General features: G+C 50.9%; 1 protein-coding gene across 1 annotated transcript in view; it reads right to left on the bottom strand.

Moving 5' to 3' along the window:
* Positions 1-1,215: 1,215 nt before the first annotated feature.
* Positions 1,216-18,304, bottom strand: part of DNAAF8 (dynein axonemal assembly factor 8) — a gene marked incomplete at its 5' end in the record, with an annotated part of 86,905 nt that continues 69,816 nt past the window's right edge. Inside the window, 6 exons of the mRNA XM_083872312.1 lie at positions 1,216-3,066; positions 5,997-6,066; positions 10,212-10,297; positions 12,175-12,392; positions 14,630-14,750; positions 15,655-15,749. Of these exons, the coding sequence (XP_083728438.1) occupies positions 2,989-3,066; positions 5,997-6,066; positions 10,212-10,297; positions 12,175-12,392; positions 14,630-14,750; positions 15,655-15,749 (668 nt within the window). The 3' untranslated portion in view covers positions 1,216-2,988. The remainder of the gene's footprint in view (positions 3,067-5,996; positions 6,067-10,211; positions 10,298-12,174; positions 12,393-14,629; positions 14,751-15,654; positions 15,750-18,304) is intronic.

Raw genomic sequence — 18,304 nt, 5'->3', positions numbered from 1 at the left:
AATTAGCTGGGCTTTAAAATAGGAATCCAAGGCACGGCAGCAGATCCTTGCCCGGAGGTATCTGGGGGCTGCCCCGTTTTTGGGATGTTGCTGCTGGGCCTGGGGGATGTGGAAGAGCTGCCAGTTCCATTTCCTAGATGGGAAACTGAGGCACGGGGCTTTGCTCGCTGGTGCAAGGAGGATCACAGAGCTCAAATCTCAGCAGGGAAGGGTGGAAGGGGATGGGAAATGGGATGTGCTTTGTGCCAGGCCCTGGTTTGTTACACAGGGAATTAATCTTTGCTTAGAGGGTGGGGAGGTCCTGGCACAGGGTGCCCCTGGATCCCTGGAAGTGTCCAAGGCCAGGCTGGATGGGGTTTGGAGCAGCCTGGGATAGTGGAAGTTGTCCCTGCCCATGGCTGGCAGGGGATGGGATGGGCTTTGAGGTCCCTTCACATCCAAACCATTCACAATTCTCTGATTTTATTAATTCATTCTATGCATTAATGAATTGGTCTTGATTAATTAATTAATTCATAGAATTGATTAATAAAATCAGAGAGTGGGAGTGCTCCTGCCAAGCCCAGATGGGCTGGGGGTGTCTCACTGGAATGTCACCTCCCCAGGCTGGCTGCTGGCACTCAGCAGAGCATCCCCTGTGGTGTCCATCCATCCCTCCATCCATCCATCCATCCATCCATCCATCCATCCATCCATCCATCCATCCATCCATCCATCCATCCTCTCATGGTGTCCAGCTCCCTGTGATCTCAGTCCCACAGCCCTGAGGGCCCAGTGACAGGGACAGGGCTCTGTGACCCTTATGTCACCAGCCTGGCCAGGTCAGGGCTGTGAGTGGCCCTGTGTGCCCCTTTCCTCACGTGCAGCTCCACAGGGCTGCTCCTTCAGCTGCTGTCTTTTATTCCATTCCTTTTCCAGATCAAATTCCCCGAGTGCTGGGGGTGGATCCTTTTAATTTTCATTTGTTTCAAAGCCGTGCAGGGCTTACAAGCATGACAGAAATGTGCCTGGAGTGCAGGAAATGGCCTAGTTAGCTGCAGGAGCAGAGCAGGCTCCTCCAGCACGCTGACTCCAAGGACCTCATCCTCCCCAAGGACCAGGGCAGCTGCCTGCTTCCCTCTCCAGCTCCTTCCTGGAGATGTTTGGTCCCCCACAAAGCCCAAAGAGCCCATGTGGGCAGAGCAGTGCTGGGGAACAGAGAGTGGGAAAAACTTCCACAGGGTGTAGGAGCAACCTGGGATAGTGGAAGGTGTCCCTGCCCATGGAAAGGGGTGGAACTGGATGAGTTTTAATGTTTGTCCCAACACAAAGCAGTCTGGGTTTCTGTGATTCTGACACTGAAATGCTGTGTGAGGTCAGGCCAGGTCACTGTGTCCCCCTCACACCCTGTGACAATCTCTTTTGGCTGTTCCAAGGTTTAGGGCTGTGTTAGGACTGGTCCCTGCTGAGGAAGCAGAGCTTGAGGGGCCACACCTCTGACAGCTCTGGGACTTACTGGGCACCTTCACCTCTTCTGCAAAGGGACAGATGTCCCAGATGTCACCTTGGCACAGTCTGTGTGAGCTGGGAAGGAGGAGGGCTCACCCCAGGCTCCTCCTGAGGGAAAGGCCATGCAAAGAAGGGGCTCATGGACCCACAGCACCCAGAGCTGTGGCCACACTGACCTGCCCTCACCTCTGGGACACTCACAGGGACTGTCCCTCCCTCCTCTGCCATGGCTGGAACTAGAAGCATGCACAGAATGACAGAATGCCCTGAGTTGGAAGGGACTCAAAAGTACCATGGATCCAACCCCTGGCCCAGCACAGACACCCCAACAATCCCACCCTGAGCCTGAGCATTGTCCAAACACTCCTGGAGCTGTGGCAGCCTCGGGGCTGTGCCCATTCCCTGGGGAGCCTGGGCAGTGCCTGAACCCTCTGGGGAAGAGCCTTTCCCTGATCTCCAGCCTGGCCCTGCCCTGGCCCAGCTCCAGCCCTTCCCTGTCCCAGAGGTTGGAGCTGCAGCCCCTGCTGAGCTCTGCCCTCAGTCTCCTTCTGCAGCTGAACAATCCAAGTGCCCTCAGCTGCTCCTCAGACCCTTCCCCAGGCCCATGTCCCTCCTCTGGACACTCTCCAGCAGCTTTAGATCCTTCTGATACCGTGGCACCCACAACTGCCCCAGACATGAGGTGAGGCCACACCAGGGCATGGTCTGATCTCAGTCTTTGCCTTGGCAGGGCAGGTGGGAACAGGAGGCCTCCTGGGCTGAGAAGAATCTTTCCTAAAGAAAAAAGACCCCAGTGGGTCCCAGGAAGGCTGAGAGCTTTTGTATTAACACCAGCTTCCATTCCTCCAGGCTCCTAGAGAGGATCATAGGATCAGCAGCTGCTGGAGGAGGAGGAAGAGGAGGGGCAGGGCTGTGTGCCCATGGAGGGAGCAGGATGTGGCTGGCACAGTCCATGACAGGGCTGCTGGAGCAGAGATAGGTGAACATTGAGCTGTCCAGCTTTAATCTTATTGAACTTACTGGCCTGGTGTACTGAACCTCCAGGGATGCAGCTTTCCCTCTATTTCCATTTCACTTGCTGTGGGTTTGTCTTTGGTTCAAAGAACAAAGGAGCAGCAGCAAGAGGAGTCTCTCCATGGAGTCTTTGAGCCTAGGGAAGAGGGAGTCCCCAGGCATTTGAGAGACACAGCAGTGAACAGCTGTCCCTGTTTGCTTCCCAAGGTTTTCCCAGCCAGGGGAGTGCTCCAAGCCTTGCTCCATGGACACCAGCAGATTTTCTCTGGATGGACTCCAGTGGGAAGCACAGCCACAGTTCAGAGGGGTTTGTTTTGGGGAGCTGAGCCTTCCTCCACCCCACTCATTTCTCTGACCCATGCTAATGCCACACTTCCCACTCTGTGTTTTAATTCCAAACAAAAACCTGCTCTTAGAGCTGGTTGTGCCTGTGTGTCCATCTCCAGAGTGGCATCCAAGGCTGCCTGGGGGCCTTGCCCACCTCTGCTAGCAATCCTGGCATTCAATTCGGTGGATGCTCTCTGATGTCAGCGAGTCAAAAAGGGAACACAGCAGCTCCTGGGCCTGGGGAGAAAACAAGGAAAGGGTTGGAGGAGAGCTGGGAGTTCTGTGCATGGCAAAGAAGCTTTTTTCCAGAGGCAGTTTTCCTGTGCTGGCTTTTCCCAGGCTGGATTAATCACAGCACAGAGGTGGCTGTGAGTGTCCCACAGCAGGGAACCCCTGCTCCTTGTGATGCTCAGGAGTTATGTTGTCAAGGAACTGAAGAAAATCAACAACAAAGGTGCTGAGTGGGAAATCTCCTCCCTCCCTGGCTGCCCTGCCTCTTCTCACAGCTTTTTACTCTCTTTTGTGGGACTGCAGCCCTTCTGCCTGCTGCTGAGGGGCAGAGGATCATGCCAGGAGGGGCTGGGAGGTGTTTCCCTGTGTTGCTCTGCTCCAGTTCCACGTTTGAGGTGTCTGCAGGCAGAGAGGAGGGATTGGTGCTGCCAGGGGAGGCTGGACTGCTCCCTGTGGGCTCTTACTGAGGGACAGAGACTGTGTCACCCTGCTGCTCTGATGGTGGCAGGTCAGTGATGTCACCCAGGGACAGCCACTTGGTCCCCACAGTCCCATCCCAGCCACAGGCACTGCTGCAGGGGAGGGGAAGTGTCCAGTCCCCAGGCTGAGCACAGCCCTGACCACTCCTCATCACTGCAGACAGCCCAGTGTGGGCATGGAGCAGCTGTGGGAACATCTGGGACACCCCTGTGGAAGGTCACCAGCCCCTAATGGTGGCACCAACAAACCATGGCTCTGTCACTCCAAATGTGAGCTGTGCTGAGTGTACCTGGCACCTGCAGGGTCACTGGGGAGAACAAGGGAGCTCAGAGCCTGGATTTGTCTGTTCCTAAGGCAGGTATTTCACCCAGGGCAGGTGAAAGTGCTCCAGGAATGCAGCAGAAGCAGGCAGACAAGCAGCCCAGGCACAGATGTCAGCACGGCACCAGGGCACATTTGGAAAGCTGATTTCTCATCCTATTGCCTAATCCCAAATCACACTGGGAGCCAGGATGATATTCCATTTCACTTCCACGGCTTGACTCCACCAGGAAAGGCTGCAGCTCTGCTCAGACCATGAGGATTTGAAACCCATGTTCATTTAACCCTCCTGAACTTTGCCTGATATTGTGCTGTTGCTCATTAGCTCTGCCCTGCAAAGCCTGGCTGACATTTCATAAACTCATTAGCAGGAGATCAGAGGCTCAAACATCATTCCTGGGGCCATCCTTTGAGGAACAGACTCCCCGGTGTGTTTGCTCCTCAGATCTCACTCTGATTCCTGAACCTACCCTGAACTTGGGAGAAAAAGGCCCATTGGAAAACCAAGAGGAGCTGCTGCTGTGCTGTTTGTACCCCCAGGGAGACGTGCTGCTGTCCCAGGACTGCATTCCTGCTCCAAACTCCAAGCTCCTGCTTCCCAGAGGGATTAGATTGCACATCCCAAGCTGCCAGAAGCAGGAGAAAAGCTGAGCATATTTGCTTTTTTCTCCTTTCTAGCACAAAAAAAACCTCTCTAAGCCTATCCCTGATAGGTTCATTCCCCAGTACCGGGAAGCAGAAGAGATTTTATGTCAGGCACAGAGATGTAATGTCCTTTCAAAGCAAATCAGGAGGCAGCCTGGACTTGCTGGCCTGTCACATTCCTTGGCAACAGCCTGGCACCCTGGCAGCAGCAGCAGCAGTGGGCTGTGACAACCCTGCAGAGCTGTGCAGGGCACTGCAGCTCCAGGGATCCCAAAATACCCCGGGAAAAAATGCTGGAAAGAGCAGCTCAGCCACTCTGAGGAACTTGGGGTAGTTTTGTCTGTGTTAAAAGCAGGAATGCACACTTCAAAGAGGGCTCGGTGTCCTTTAAAGGCTCAATGCTTGGTGCTTGAAGGAGGCAGCTCTGATGTGTCAGGTGAGGTTACAAACATATCTCGCTCTCCTGCTGGGCTTTTATTGGGAATAAAAAGGGATTCAGAGGAGAGGTTTGTCCGTTTCTCACTCTCCACAAGTCTTTTTTTTATTGCAGAATCACAGAATGGTTTGGGCTGGAAGGGACCTTAAAGCTCATGTCACTCCACGCCCCTGGCATGGGCAGGGACAGCTCCACCAGGACTTCACATCTCCTGATCCCAACTCCTCAGGCTCTGCCTCCTCTATCCAAACCTCTCCCTGGTTTTGAACTAAACTCTGATGATCACAGCCCGAATTTTGAATGTATTTATGCAGTTTATTCCCATTAGCTGCCCACATGTCTGGAGCTCAGTGTTTCCTTTCTTGGGATGAATTACTGAGAAAATATTCAGCTAGACCATCCCTGGAATGGCTAATGGCTTCACTCCTCCTCTTCCACTTGGATTTGGGCTTCTGAAATGCAACTTTCAGAACACAGGGCCTGTGCCAGCTTGGCCATAGGGCCTGAATGAACATTTCCTGTTGCTATTTTTTGACAAATATCACAGACACTTGAAATTGTTCCCTGGGAGGGTGGGCAGGCCCTGGCACAGGGTGCCCAGAGCAGCTGTGGCTGTTCCTGAATCCCTGGAAGTGTCCAAGGCCAGGCTGGACAGGGCTTGGAGCAGCCTGGGATGGTGGGAGATGTCCCTGCCCATGGCAGGGGATGGGACTGGATGAGCTTTAAGGTCCTTTCCAACCCCAAACCATTCCATGATATTTTTCTCAGTGTTGGCTTTTCACATTTTCTATGGAAAATATAGAACCTTTATCAATATCTCCAAATGTTTTGATTCAAAACTGTGTCACCACTGCAACGTGGGAGACAGTTTGACAGGATTTTGGTCCCACCTTCCCCATGTTCTGGGCTCTCAGCCTAAGCCAAGGCTTGGGGCTGTCACCACCTCTGACTCAAAAAATCTCATTTTCTTTGAAATTTCAACCAATATTAACAAGTTTCCTTCATCACAGAGGTACAAAGGACACATATCCATACCATAAACTTCTCTACTTGCCTGATTCTCATTCTGGGGATAAAGGAGATGCTCTGCAGTGTCCAGGACCAAGGGGTTCTGCCAGCAGGCACTGGGGGCAAAGAGAAAGGGCAGCAGGGTTAGTTTGCCATGTCAGCTGAAGGGAGAGAGGGAAATAACCCAGCTCTGGAGAGGTCTGAGCTCTGTGCCAGCAGCTCCAGCCACGGGCATCTGTTACTGCTCCTCTTTACACAGCTAAATCCTGGCTCTTACAAAGCTTTGTGTAAATGGCTTCTCACTATTTAAATACAAACCTTCCAACAAACTGCCACGTCCATAATGGTGGCTCTGGGGCAGTGGGAAATGCACATAAATCTGGGCACTTCTGGGGCAGTGGGAAATCACATAAATGTGGGCACTTTGCTCTGAGCAAGGAGCTTTTTCTCCACTGAAATAATCTGGGTGTTTTTCCCCCAATCCCAGGATTTACTGAACTGCCTGGAGCAGCAGGAACTGCCTCACCACTCCTGGTTTTGCTCAGGCTCTCCTAAAGCCACACAGGACCTGAGCACAGAATATATTCCAGAGAAATTGAGAGGCCAGGTACCAATTTCAGCAGTGCCTTTTCCAGGGATTTCTGTGCACACTCGGAGCTTCAGGCTGGAAAACTCTCCCCAGGCTTTGGAAACCACTCCCAGCTCCCTGCCCCCATATCCAGGTATTGTGCTTGGCAACAGTTTTCCCTTCACTGCTTTTCAACAGCTCCCAGATTTTACACCCCATGTGTTCAATTTTTTTTTCCTCCCTCTCTCATTTTTTTTTTTTTTTTTTTTTTTTTTTTTTAATTTCTACACCTCCTTCCCCTCCAAAGCTCCCCGGGATGAGCTTCCTATAGGGATAACATCGCTCCCTGCTAGCAGCAATTAACACTTGGTAAGAATGTTTCATCAGAGAGAAAAACATCCAGCTAAGTTCCTCAGCACTTGGCTCCTGCTCTGATTGCAGAACCTCGTTTAAGGGCAGGAAGGCACAAAGCCCGGCCTAAACTCTGAATTTCTCCCCCTGCAGCTCAGTTTTGGGGGTGTTTTAGCCAAATCCTGCCAACTGAGCTGAGTTAACCAGGTGAGCTGCTAAGTCTGTGCACAACACAGGCCCTGACAACCTTAAAGTGCTTTTTAAACGCTTAAAACCATAGAGGAGTAATCACTGTGGAATCAGCATCACCTCTTTAGGCAGCTAAATCTGGTTTGTCATGCATAAAAAAGCAGAGCGTGCCTTCCTTCCAGGAGTCTCTTTGAATCTCCTGCTGTAAATTCTTGCCTCTGCCACCCTGCAGCCAGGAAATGTGGCTGTGAAAACAAGTTATGACAGGGAAAATTCAGATGCTTTATCCTGAGCCATCCAGGCAGGCGGATGCTGACAGAACAAGAAGGGTGAGTCTCACATAAGTTTTCCCTTTTCTGTGGATAGGATGGTGTCACTTTTCTCTCTGGGGTCCCCACTGCTCCCCCAGCTCTCCCTCTGTCCTGGGCTCTCCTTGGCATGATCCCAGAGTCTCCCAAATTCTTGCTTTGGCTCCACTTTTGGCAGCCAACTCCCAAAACTCCCTGGCTGCTTTTGTGCCCACATCTGCATTGTTCCTGACCTTTTTTCTGTGCTCTGTGCAGGAATAACGCCCTGGATGTCCAAAGAGCAGCCAGAGTGGTCCCTGCTGCTGAACAACCACAGCAAGGAGGGTCTGGGGCTGTCTCCAAATGCCCCAAGATCTGAATGTCTCTCCTTGCCAGAGCAAAGCTTTAATAGGCTCAGGACCAGCAGCAGTTATATTGTTCCTCTCAACACCTGATTCCTCCTTATCCCAGCCCATCTCTGACATCACAGCCAGGCTTTCCTACAGATGGGAACGTCCCTCCCCATGGCATAGAGCCCCAGAAATGTGGCTCAGCTGTGACTCAAGTCCCAGGGCTGGAAAATAATCCCTGAAATACAGGGACCTGGGCAGGTATTGGAATCCTGGCAGAGAGAGAGAGAGAGATAAATATCCAGTGATTTATCCGGGACAGAAAGGGCTGATGGAGCTGTAAGAGTAATTAACCTCTGGTGTTATTTAAATTGATGATGTCTTGGCATGAAGAGTCCTTGGGAGGCACCAGTGAAGTCAGGCTGATTTTAAAAAGTTCGACAGCTCCAGAGACAATAAGGGTGTGAGCTGCTGATCTCCCTGAGGATCAGAGTCCTCCCTCCTCCCACCCTCGGGCACTCCTTGCTGCCCCTCCCTTCCACAGGCATTTTCCATCATGAAAACAATTTTTTTTTTTTTTTAATAGAGCTGGTTTGAAAAGGCTCAGTGATCACTGGTTCTGGCACTGGGGGGAGAGGCAGAGTGGATGCTGCTGTTTGGGGGTAGATCCATCGCTTTGGGAGTGGATCCTGCCCTTTGGAAGCACCTCCTGACCCCCTTAAGTGTATTTTGGAGATCAGCACAGAAGTTCATCCTTTCTACAGAGCAAGAAAAGGTGCAGAGATTGGCACCAATTCCTGCCCAGCCTCTGGGCTCTCTGAAATCCAGGAGAAGCCACAGGAGGTGTCTCTGGAGGGGCTGCCTTGGGACTGACCCCTGGAAATATCCAGCCTGAAGGAGAGGGAAGTGCTGGGCTGCAGCTCCTGCTGTTAAACAGCATCCATGGCTGGTGGTGCTGGGGAAAATAAAGAATCTTAAGTGACTCTCCCAGAACTATCTCCAGCAGTGACCTCCAGGCTTCCCAGGAGTTCACTTCTTTTTTCATTGTAAGCCAGAGAAAGAGTGGAAGGAATCTCAGCAGATAGGACTGGGGTAATTTGCTGTTTTTCTCCCCTTGCAGAGTGGAAGATTTGGGATGTGGCTCCCCAAGGGTGTGATTTTAAATGAATGGAAGCAAAGTCAAAGTGCTGTCAGTAGCCTAAAAAAACATTTTTGAGAAGTCACCAATGAGATCTGTTCCAACCACTCCTCCCAGGTGTGGCTCTGGGAACATTTCTGCAGAGTATGAGAACTCTGAGGTGCAGCAACGTGGATGTTCAGCTTTGATCCCTTGGTGCCTGCAAATTCCAGCATCCCCGAATCCCTGACTCCTGTCTCACTGACAGCACTTTCTGGAAGTCCTCCAGAGGGCACAGCCAAAGTCAGGATGGGGTTTTTGGCGTGGCTGCTGGGCTGCTCCACACGGGATGTGGCACAAACCCGACTCTTGGTTCCTGTGCCAGAGGAGCCATGTGTGAGAGCTGCACATGCCAGTGCCAAATACCAGGGAGCCCTTCCCTCTGGGGAACACAGGGTTAATTGCCCTGCTAATCACTCTGTTTCACTAATCAGTCCCTGCAGAGGGGTTCTGTTTGTTTTTCCAGGCTTATACATCCTCTACCCAGCCTTTCTGGTGATTTATTTAAGAGGCTAATTTTTGATGGCGTTTATTTTAAGGTTTGGGTTTTTGGTTGGGTGTTGTTTTTGTGTTGTTTTTTTTTTTTTTTCCTCCACAGCAAACATAAAATCCACTGAGATATTTCTCCTAGGAATTTTATTGATTCAGCAGGTCTATTCCCAATGTGAGTTCTTATTTCAGAGAATTCCCTGTATTCACAGAACCACGCTGCTGAGCCTTATGGACACTGCAGGTCCTTAACAAAGAACACAACTTGGTTTTTTAAGGTCCTGAGTAGAGGACAGATGGTTTGGAACCAAGAGGACACGCTCAGGTATTGGGACCCTCATGACAAAAGTCCAGAGAAGGGAACAGAGCTGGCGAAGGGGCTGGAGCACCAGGAGAGGCTGAGGGAGCTGGAAAGGGGCTCAGCCTGGAGAAAAGGAGGCTCAGGGGGGACCTTGTGGCTCTGCACAACTCCCTGACAGGAGGGGACAGCCAGGGGGAAATTGGGCTCTGCTCCCAGGGAACAGGGACAGGACAAGGGGAAACGGCCTCAAGTTGCACCAGGGGAAGTTTAGGTTGGATATTGGGAAAATTTCGTCATGGGAAGGGTGGTCAGATATTGGCACAGCTGCCCAGGGCAGGGGTGGAGTCCTCATCACTGGAGGTGTTGGATGTGGCACTTGAGGGCCTGGTTTAATGGTGAATGTGCTGATGGTGCTGAGTTTCTGCCTGGGCTTGATCTTTTCCAACCTTAACAATTCCATGCCCCAGTGACTGACCCCTGAACAAGGTCACTGTGCAGAACAGGCTGCCCTGATGGAGAAGTGCCCTCCTGAGGGCAGGAGCTCCTTACCTGTGCAGCAGGGAGGGCAGGGAGGTGACAGCGCTGTCCCGCTGGGCTGCCAGCACCAGGCACAGCCCATCCTTCAACAGGGAGCACTGCAAGAGAGGCAGGAACACAGCTTTGGTGCTGCTCTGCACTTGGACAAGTCTCTAAGTCTGGCTGATGGGTGAGGAACAGGAGCCACAGATCCTTCCTGGCAGAGCCAGTGCCGTGTCTGAGCTGTTTGTGATCCCCAGAGCTCTCCAATATTCCTGCAGCCCTCTCTGAGTGAAAACCAGCAGAGTATCTGGGTGTGCTATTCAGTCCCCACCTCTGCTGGAAGCAGGAACACCAAGACAGGTAAATATTGAGATATTGCAGCAGAAACATTCATTACTTGAAGCAGCCCATCTCCCTTCTAGAGAGGGAGAGCAAAGGCTGTAACATTCACCTTTGGCTCAGCAGTGACAGATCCTTCTGGAAACACGCCAGCTCTGCCCAGGGCCATTTATCTCTGAGGGAGGGAGGAGGGATGGCTCTGCTCCCTCAACGCTGATTTGTCCTTCTTAGAGAGCTGTGCACATTCAATGTGCAGAGGGACAGATCCTCGAGGGACTCAGGGGACAGGCAAGCAGCACTTACACTAATTGGCTGCTAGATGTAATTGCTGTTCCATACAGATGTACTTCAAAGGGATGCTGTCAGTTTTAAAAAGGACAACCTGAAAAGATCTTACATGCTCCTATTACAGATAACACCCAAGATTTAGAACTGAGAGCTGGAAGCCCAAATGTTTGTGCTTTGTGAAGGTTCTGCTGTGGTCTGACAACCCTCAGGTGATTGTTGGTTTGCTACTGCCACTGTAATTACTTTCCCCCCTTGTTTACTCTCTGCTGCTGACAGCACTTCCCTGCATATTCCAGCTTTGCCCAGGCAAGGTTCCTGACTGGGTGGGCTTCTCCTGCAGCAAAAGGAAAAACAGTCTGGGCCTGGTATTGTGTTGCTGTGGAGCAATGTCAGCTCAGCCCAGCAGCACATCCTGGGCCCAAACCCCAGGCTGGGCTGGACCTACTGAGAGTCACAGAATGGCCTGGGCTGAAAAGACCTCAAAGGTCATCCCGTCCACCACCAGCCATATCCAGGGACACTTTCCACTATCCCAGGCTGCTCCAAGCCCCATCCAACCTGGCCTTGGACACTTCCAGGGATCCAGGGGCAGCCACAGCTTCTCTGGGCACCCTGTGCCAGGGCCTGCCAACCTTCACAGGGAAGGATTAGTTCCCAATACCTAACCCTGCCCTCTGGCCATTCCCCCTTACCCTTCAGGCCCTTTTAAATAGTCTCTCTCCATCTTTCTTGTAGCTCCTTCACATCCCAGGCTACAGTTAGGCCACCCCAAAGCCTTCTCTTTTCCAGGTGAACAATCCTAATTCCCTCAGCCTTTCCTCCCAGCAGAGCTGCTCCATCCCTCTGATCATCCTGGTGCCTCCCCTGCACTGGCTCCAGCAGCTCCATGTCCTTCCTGTGCTGGGAACCCCAGAGTGGGAGACAACACTTGAGGTGGGAAATCTGTCCAAGACTCCAAGTCACAGCTCAAGAAGAAAAAAGGGTTTTTAGCATTGTAGAGGAGGATTAATATGGTGTGATTACAGAGAGGGAAATAGAAACCATTTATATATTTATATGGAGAAACAAGACAGGAGACAGCAGCAGAGCACACAGAACAGGGTGATGGCTGCCTGGAATGAAACATTCAATAAATGAGTGATGGATGGGCCATTCCCATGAGGGATATGTGAGGGGATGGTGTTGAGGGCTTCCAGGGATGCAGGACCACCAGGAAGTGTCCCACATTACTCACCAAAGGTGCCAGGGCTTAGAGGCAGTGTTGTAATAGTGCCACCAAAGCCTCGGGGCAGCACATCAGAGCGAGGCATTAAAAGACTCTTCTTTTGCGCTAAGGAAGCAAAGCCCAGCTCCAGCTGTTCCATACCTTTGCTGCAACACTGCCCTTGGCCCTGCTGAACATCTGGGAGATGCAGAGAGCCTGAGGAGAGTCCAGCACAACCAGGCGAGCTCCTGTCACCACAAAGCCACTGCCCACGAGCTCCTCCAGCAGCTCCACGTACGGAGGGGACTCTGAATCCTGCAGGATTATCCCGGGCAGCACCAGGCAGGTGGTTTGGCAGGGCTTCTCCAGCAATGCCTGACCTGATGGGAAAAGAGCAAAACACTGATTTGGTCTCTGCTCCCAGCACCTCTGAGCCCTCTCAGTGCCTCTGCCCTGGTACAGACGTGTCCATGGCAGTTGGAGGCACCGCAGTGTTGGGATGTGCCATGGGATGTGCCCTGGGATGTGCCATGGGCTGTGCCCTGGGATGTGCCTTGGGATGTGCCCTGGGCTGTGCCCTGGGATGTGCCTCGGGATGAGCCCTGGGATGTGCTGTGGGCTGTGCCCTGGGATGTGCCATGGGATGAGCCATGGGATGTGCCATGGGATGTGCCATGGGATGAGCCATGGGATGAGCCCTGGGATGTGCCCTGGGATGAGCCCCAGGATGTGCCTTGGGATGAGCCCTGGGATGTGCCATGGGCTGTGCCATGGGATGCTCATCCCGAGCTGCTGCCCATCTTTGTGTCTCTGTCTGGAGATCACAAGACAGCAGGAGTGACCCCATTTCAGGAGTCAGACAAGGACAACTGCTGGTTTGCTACAGGAGATACTATTCCATTTTCATTTTTCCCTAGCAGAGAAAGCTGCTAATCCAGCTGCTTTTATAATCCCAAATGTAATTCTGCTCAGCATACGTGAGGCTTAATGTATTTCATATTTTGCTCATGATGAATCTGTCTGTCCATTAGGCAGCAGCTTTGTGATAATTATTTGCTGGAAGGAGGTTTCCTTGTGTGCAAGAGCTTCCTCTAGTGTCCAAGAGGAGCCCAGAACGTGAGTGATGTGTCTGCTTTGCTGGAGGCACTTACGAGATCGTGCCTGACAGTTCAGAGATCACATGGACTGGCTTTTCCAGGGCAGTAACTCTTTGAAATACATTTTCTGAGACATAAACACATCAGCGCTGTGCGCTGCTTTCCTCTTTACTCTGCTTAGGCATCTTCAAAGTGAAGATATCCTCGTGCAGCAGGAAATTAGGGACATGTATTTTGAGATTAGCTCCCATCACTGAGCTGTGCAAAGCCTGCAGAATACCTGTGCTCTCTTCACAGCAAGATTTTATTTTTATTTTATTTTTTGCAATCTCTTCTACAAATCAAAGTGATGTGATCACAGCAAACCTGCTCCTTTCCCACTGTGCACTAAGATGATGGGGAAAACACCCTTCCCAAATACCTTGGGACAAATCCTCCTTCAGAGACCCCTTGCACAAAAGTGACTTGGTGTTCACCCCAGGAGCAGAGGGTTTGATTTACCATCCCCTCCCTGCACTTCTGCACCTGCTGGTATGTGACCAATGCCCCCCAAAGTCCCGTGTCAGCCTGGGCTGGGATTCTGTCACTTTTTTATCCTGCTCCTCTCCCATCCACAACAATCCTGTGGTTCCACTGCTGGGATTAAGGACTGCAGTGATCAAGTGTAGCACAGGAACATTTTCTGAGCTGCCCACATCAGAACTGAAGCTCCAGGAATGGGAATAGCCTGTTTCTAAACAATTCTGTTCCCCAGGGAACACCACAGGGATGCTTCACCTGGTCCCTGCTTGTTTATAAAGGCTTGGGATCAATCCACAACATCCTGAGGTGGGAGCATCCCCTGGTGTCAGTGCCATCCACTGCCCTGCAGCACAGCTGTGTTTACACATGTCTATCAAGTCAAATCAGCAGGAGAGGCCCTGAGAAGCTGCTGCATCTCAGGAAGTGTCAGCCTGGCTGAGGCTTCAGCTCCCAATCAAAGTCAGCCTGGCCATAGCTGGGAGTCATTTGGAGCTGGCAGCTGCTCAGCAGCAGTGGGAGCTGAATGAGCTCTCAGCCCAGCTCAGGAGAGGCCTCTGGCCATGCTGCCAGCAGCACTCCTTGTACCAACTGATATTTATCTACTCACAGCACAGAACAGCTCACACTGCCCAGCCCTGTGCTCCTGCCTCTCCAGGGGAGGCTCTGAATGGACACAAACCATCAGGTTTGTGCTGAGACACCTGGGAAGGTTCAGAGAGGAACATGTGCTGCCCTGACACCAGCTGTGCTGTCAGTGCTTGTTCTGGTGCTGCTGTTTAGGTCAGCCCTTGTGGACAGCTCTGTCTGTAAAGCCCTGAAGTGCTGGCAGGTGAACAGTTAAAGGCTGGACTCCCCCAGAGCTGTTCTCTACAGCTCAGAGCTGTCTCTCCCTTCTGAAAGGACATAAATACCCAATCTTGCTGCCACCAGATGGTTTGTCTTGCTGTCCAATTAATCAATAGCAGTCCCAATCTATAACAGGAGTTACAATTCCTTACCAGCACTGCCTGGCTGCTGGGAGCCCAGGACACTGGGATGTCCCCCCGGGTCACGGGTCAGGATCCTGCGCTGCCTCCTGGTCCCCAGGCTGAGGATGGGGTCGTGTTTCAGGTTCTGGATCTGCAGGAGGGAAAGCAGGGAGGGAGGGAGAAGCAAGCCATGTGAACACATTACCTAATGAGGAGGGATAACACTCCTCAAGTATTGATTCAAGCAAGCTGTGAAGCTTTTGTTGCTGTCGTGCACTTCTGTAATTGCCAGCCGAGAAAACACCTGCTTGTCTGGAGATACAAGAACATTTTGCATGCATTCTTCTTTTTAATTGAGGCTTAATTCAGTGCAGCATCTCATCATCCTTTTCAAGGTCCCCATATCCAGACATCATTCTAAGGTCTCTACTCCCAGCTTTTCAAGGCCAGGAGCTCAAACAAAACCTGTGAGAGTGTGACAGCTTTACCCAGTGCCACGCTGGGCTGCAGCAGCTCCCTCTGTCCCTAAGTGAAGTGGCACAGTCAGAGTGCCCTGACAGGAGTGAAGCCCATTACAGATGTGGCCATTTCCAGAGCTGATCTCCTGTGAGGACCATCTCAGCTGGATCATCTCTGAGCCACAGCAAAGCTCAGACATTTCCATCCCTTGGTTGAGCACATCTCAATCATTTTCACATCATCAGCCATCTCATCCCTGAGTGATACAAAGCTGGTGAAAAACCAGCTCCTGGGTCAAGTGTGCCTCAGCAGTCATGGTGAGGCTGCTGTCCCTGCTCCTGACCTGCTTCCAAAGCAATGTTGATCATTTGGGAGCAGCAGCCCAGAGCCTGAGCTCTGAACAAACAGATCTGCAGCAGCTGAGGGGTCACTGCAGAGGGAGGAACATCCCCAGCACCAGGAGAACTTGGCAGCTTAGGAAACGCATCCAGAGCTGCATTATCTACAGCACAATAGGAGAGAAGTCATGGGATAGCAGGGCCAAAGCTGCTGCTCTGGCACAGCAGGAGAAAGCTCAGGAAAGTGCAGATTCCTACCTCTTGCTCCTGCACTGGCTGACACTGGGCACAGCACAGCCCTTCTGGGAAAAACAGCTTCACATCCCGCACAGCCATTGGATAGGATCTGGAGCCTGAGAGATAAATACAATGAGAAGATTCTCTCAGGCCATGAATTAAACATTCTCTAGACTCACACTCATCTTTTGGAGAGATTGATGATGTGCAACTCACTGCAGTAATTGCTTTAAAGGCCAGCTGTTCTGTACAGTAATAGCAAACATTTTAAACCATTATATTTAGAATAGTTCCATTGCCTCCTTGGTATTTTGATTCTGTCCTACGATCACTCAGCAGCCTCCTCGTGTAAACAAGACTCCTTTTACTTCTTAACAGTGGAGCTGAGGGAATCATGTTAAGGAGACTGTGAAACCTTTCAATTCCAGCTCTAAATCCTGTTGTTCCTTTGCTTCTGGATCACACCAGTCTGCCCTGACTGAAGAGGAAGAGCTACTGGTTAGTAAAACAAATGTACTTAGTAACAATAATGCAGGTCCCAAATATGCCGAGAACGCTGACTGACCATGGAAATCAGAATTAGCACAAGGCATTGCTGATGGAAGTAGATTTTCCTGTTCACCTCTGGTCAAGAAAGGTAAATTAAGACCACAACAGTCAGAAAAATGACATGAAGATTACTGGGGAAATGGAGAATCATCTGAAGAGTTAAAACAGACCTTGGCTCGTTTGACCCAACACGACCCAAAGCTGAGAAACAAATCTGATTTCTGATAAACACTTCAGGGTAGGAAAGGTCAGAGGTGTAAAAAGAGCTACTTAAAATAAAGTCCAGATAACGGCACAGGGAACAAATGGGCACAAACTGTATGAGGCTATATTTAAGTTTGAAAATATAAGAAGATTTTTAGCTCTCAAAGCTCTGTGACATCCACCCAGTTGGGGTGGGTGCTTATGGAAGGGAAAACGTGCTGGGGCTGCCTGTGAGGGAATTAACTGAACTCAGTGACTCGAGAGGTCCCTCCAGGCTTAGCAGCTGAATATTTCCCTATAAAGCAACAGTGTTATAAAGCATTACTCAGAATGTTTGGAGATTTGTGGATGGAAAATATTAGAGAGGGAAAAGCTTTTTCTATTGGAGTTTAGATAGATTGTCAATGTGCTGGCACAGATCCATCCTCCTGGGACACAAATATCCTCTGAAATATTATCACCTTGGAGCCTACCCATTTAAAGGATCCCACCTGAGAGCACTCAGCCCTGTTGGAGCTCCATAATTCCAGGGTTTGTGTAGCCAGAGCCCTTAAGGCAGCAGTTTACAATCCAGTGTTTGAGCTGAGCTGGATCCTTCCCATACCTCCACACCAAACCTTCTGTGCTTCCACCATTTGGGGCATTGCAGAGAACACAAATGCTCCCAAAATGAGCCTTTTACTCCCACTCTGCTCAAGGTATGAGACAGTGTAGGGTGCACATGTAAGAGCTCTTTGGATGTAAGAAAAAGCACAGTCCAATGATTTCCCAAACCCCAGAGGAGATGGGAGGGTGCAGGTTCAGCTCTGCAGCTGAGCCCCAGAGGATTAAAGCTGCATTTCTTGGTTCACCAGTCTCCCTGGAACTTCATCTTCATGTAATTGCATTTCCTTTGTCACTTTGAGAGGAAAAGTGAGAGTTTGCTCTGCTTCAGGCATTAACTGGAGTTCTTCCTCAGCTGGAACAAAACTAGGAAACTCTGATATTTCCTCCTGGGAAAGGAAGAGGGGCTTGCACAGTCCCCCAGTTATTCATTGAAGGTTCTTCTAGATTAGTTTGTGGAAAAATATTTCATCTGTTTTGGGGGACAAGCCCTGGGAGGTGCAGGGGGTTAGGAACACTCCTTTCCTTGTGGATAGATGGCTCCAGGGCAGAGCAGCTGGGTCAGATCCATCAGTGTTATCTACAGCTGCATCCCTGTTCTTGGAATGTGTGCAGGGAGGGCTTTGTGGGCCAGCTGGGCCCTACACAGTGCCCTGCTCTGGGCTCAGAGGGCAGGGCCAGCTCAGGGCTCAGCCCAGATCCCAGAGCAGCTTCACATCCCAGCCCGGGGACTGAAGGGGGTCACAACATCCAAGGATCTCTCTCACACGGGGAGCTCTCTCTGTAACTCCCAATAGAAATAGGATGAGACTCAGTTTCCCTTTCTCATTTTCATTGAATTATGCTCCAACTGTAGCAAAGATCTGAAATCTGGGATATATATTTCCCATTCTTAGCCATGACTGAGGAATTTCAGAGCAATCTGGATACACAATCCATTCATTCATCTCCAGAGCAAGAGAAGCAAGGGCTGACAATGCAAAAGTGTTGGCTGGAGAGTCCTGACCACTTTTTTTTTTTTTTTTTTTTTTTTTTTTTTTTTTTTTTTTTTTTTTTTGTGTGTGTGTGTGTGTGTGTAAGCAGATCCTGCTCTTCAGTCACTCCCACCAATCCTGTGGGATCCCTCCTGGCTGAGTCCAAGTCCTCAGGGTTAAAGAAGGTTCTGCAGCAAAGGGTTGGTTGTCTTTGCCAAGCTGTGGCTCCTTCACTCCCTGCCAGTTCTCAGCCCACTTGATCTGGGTGAAAAGAGGGAGTGATTTCACAGCCCAGGATACAACAGGAAGAGTCAAATAATCCAATGGATCTTGTCAGGAAA

The sequence above is a fragment of the Zosterops lateralis genome (assembly GCF_965231275.1).
Source record: "Zosterops lateralis genome assembly, chromosome: 15".
NCBI classification, from domain to species: domain Eukaryota; kingdom Metazoa; phylum Chordata; class Aves; order Passeriformes; family Zosteropidae; genus Zosterops; species Zosterops lateralis.
The sequence above is the reverse complement of the archived record's forward strand: the minus strand, read 5'-3'. Positions and strand labels throughout refer to the sequence as shown.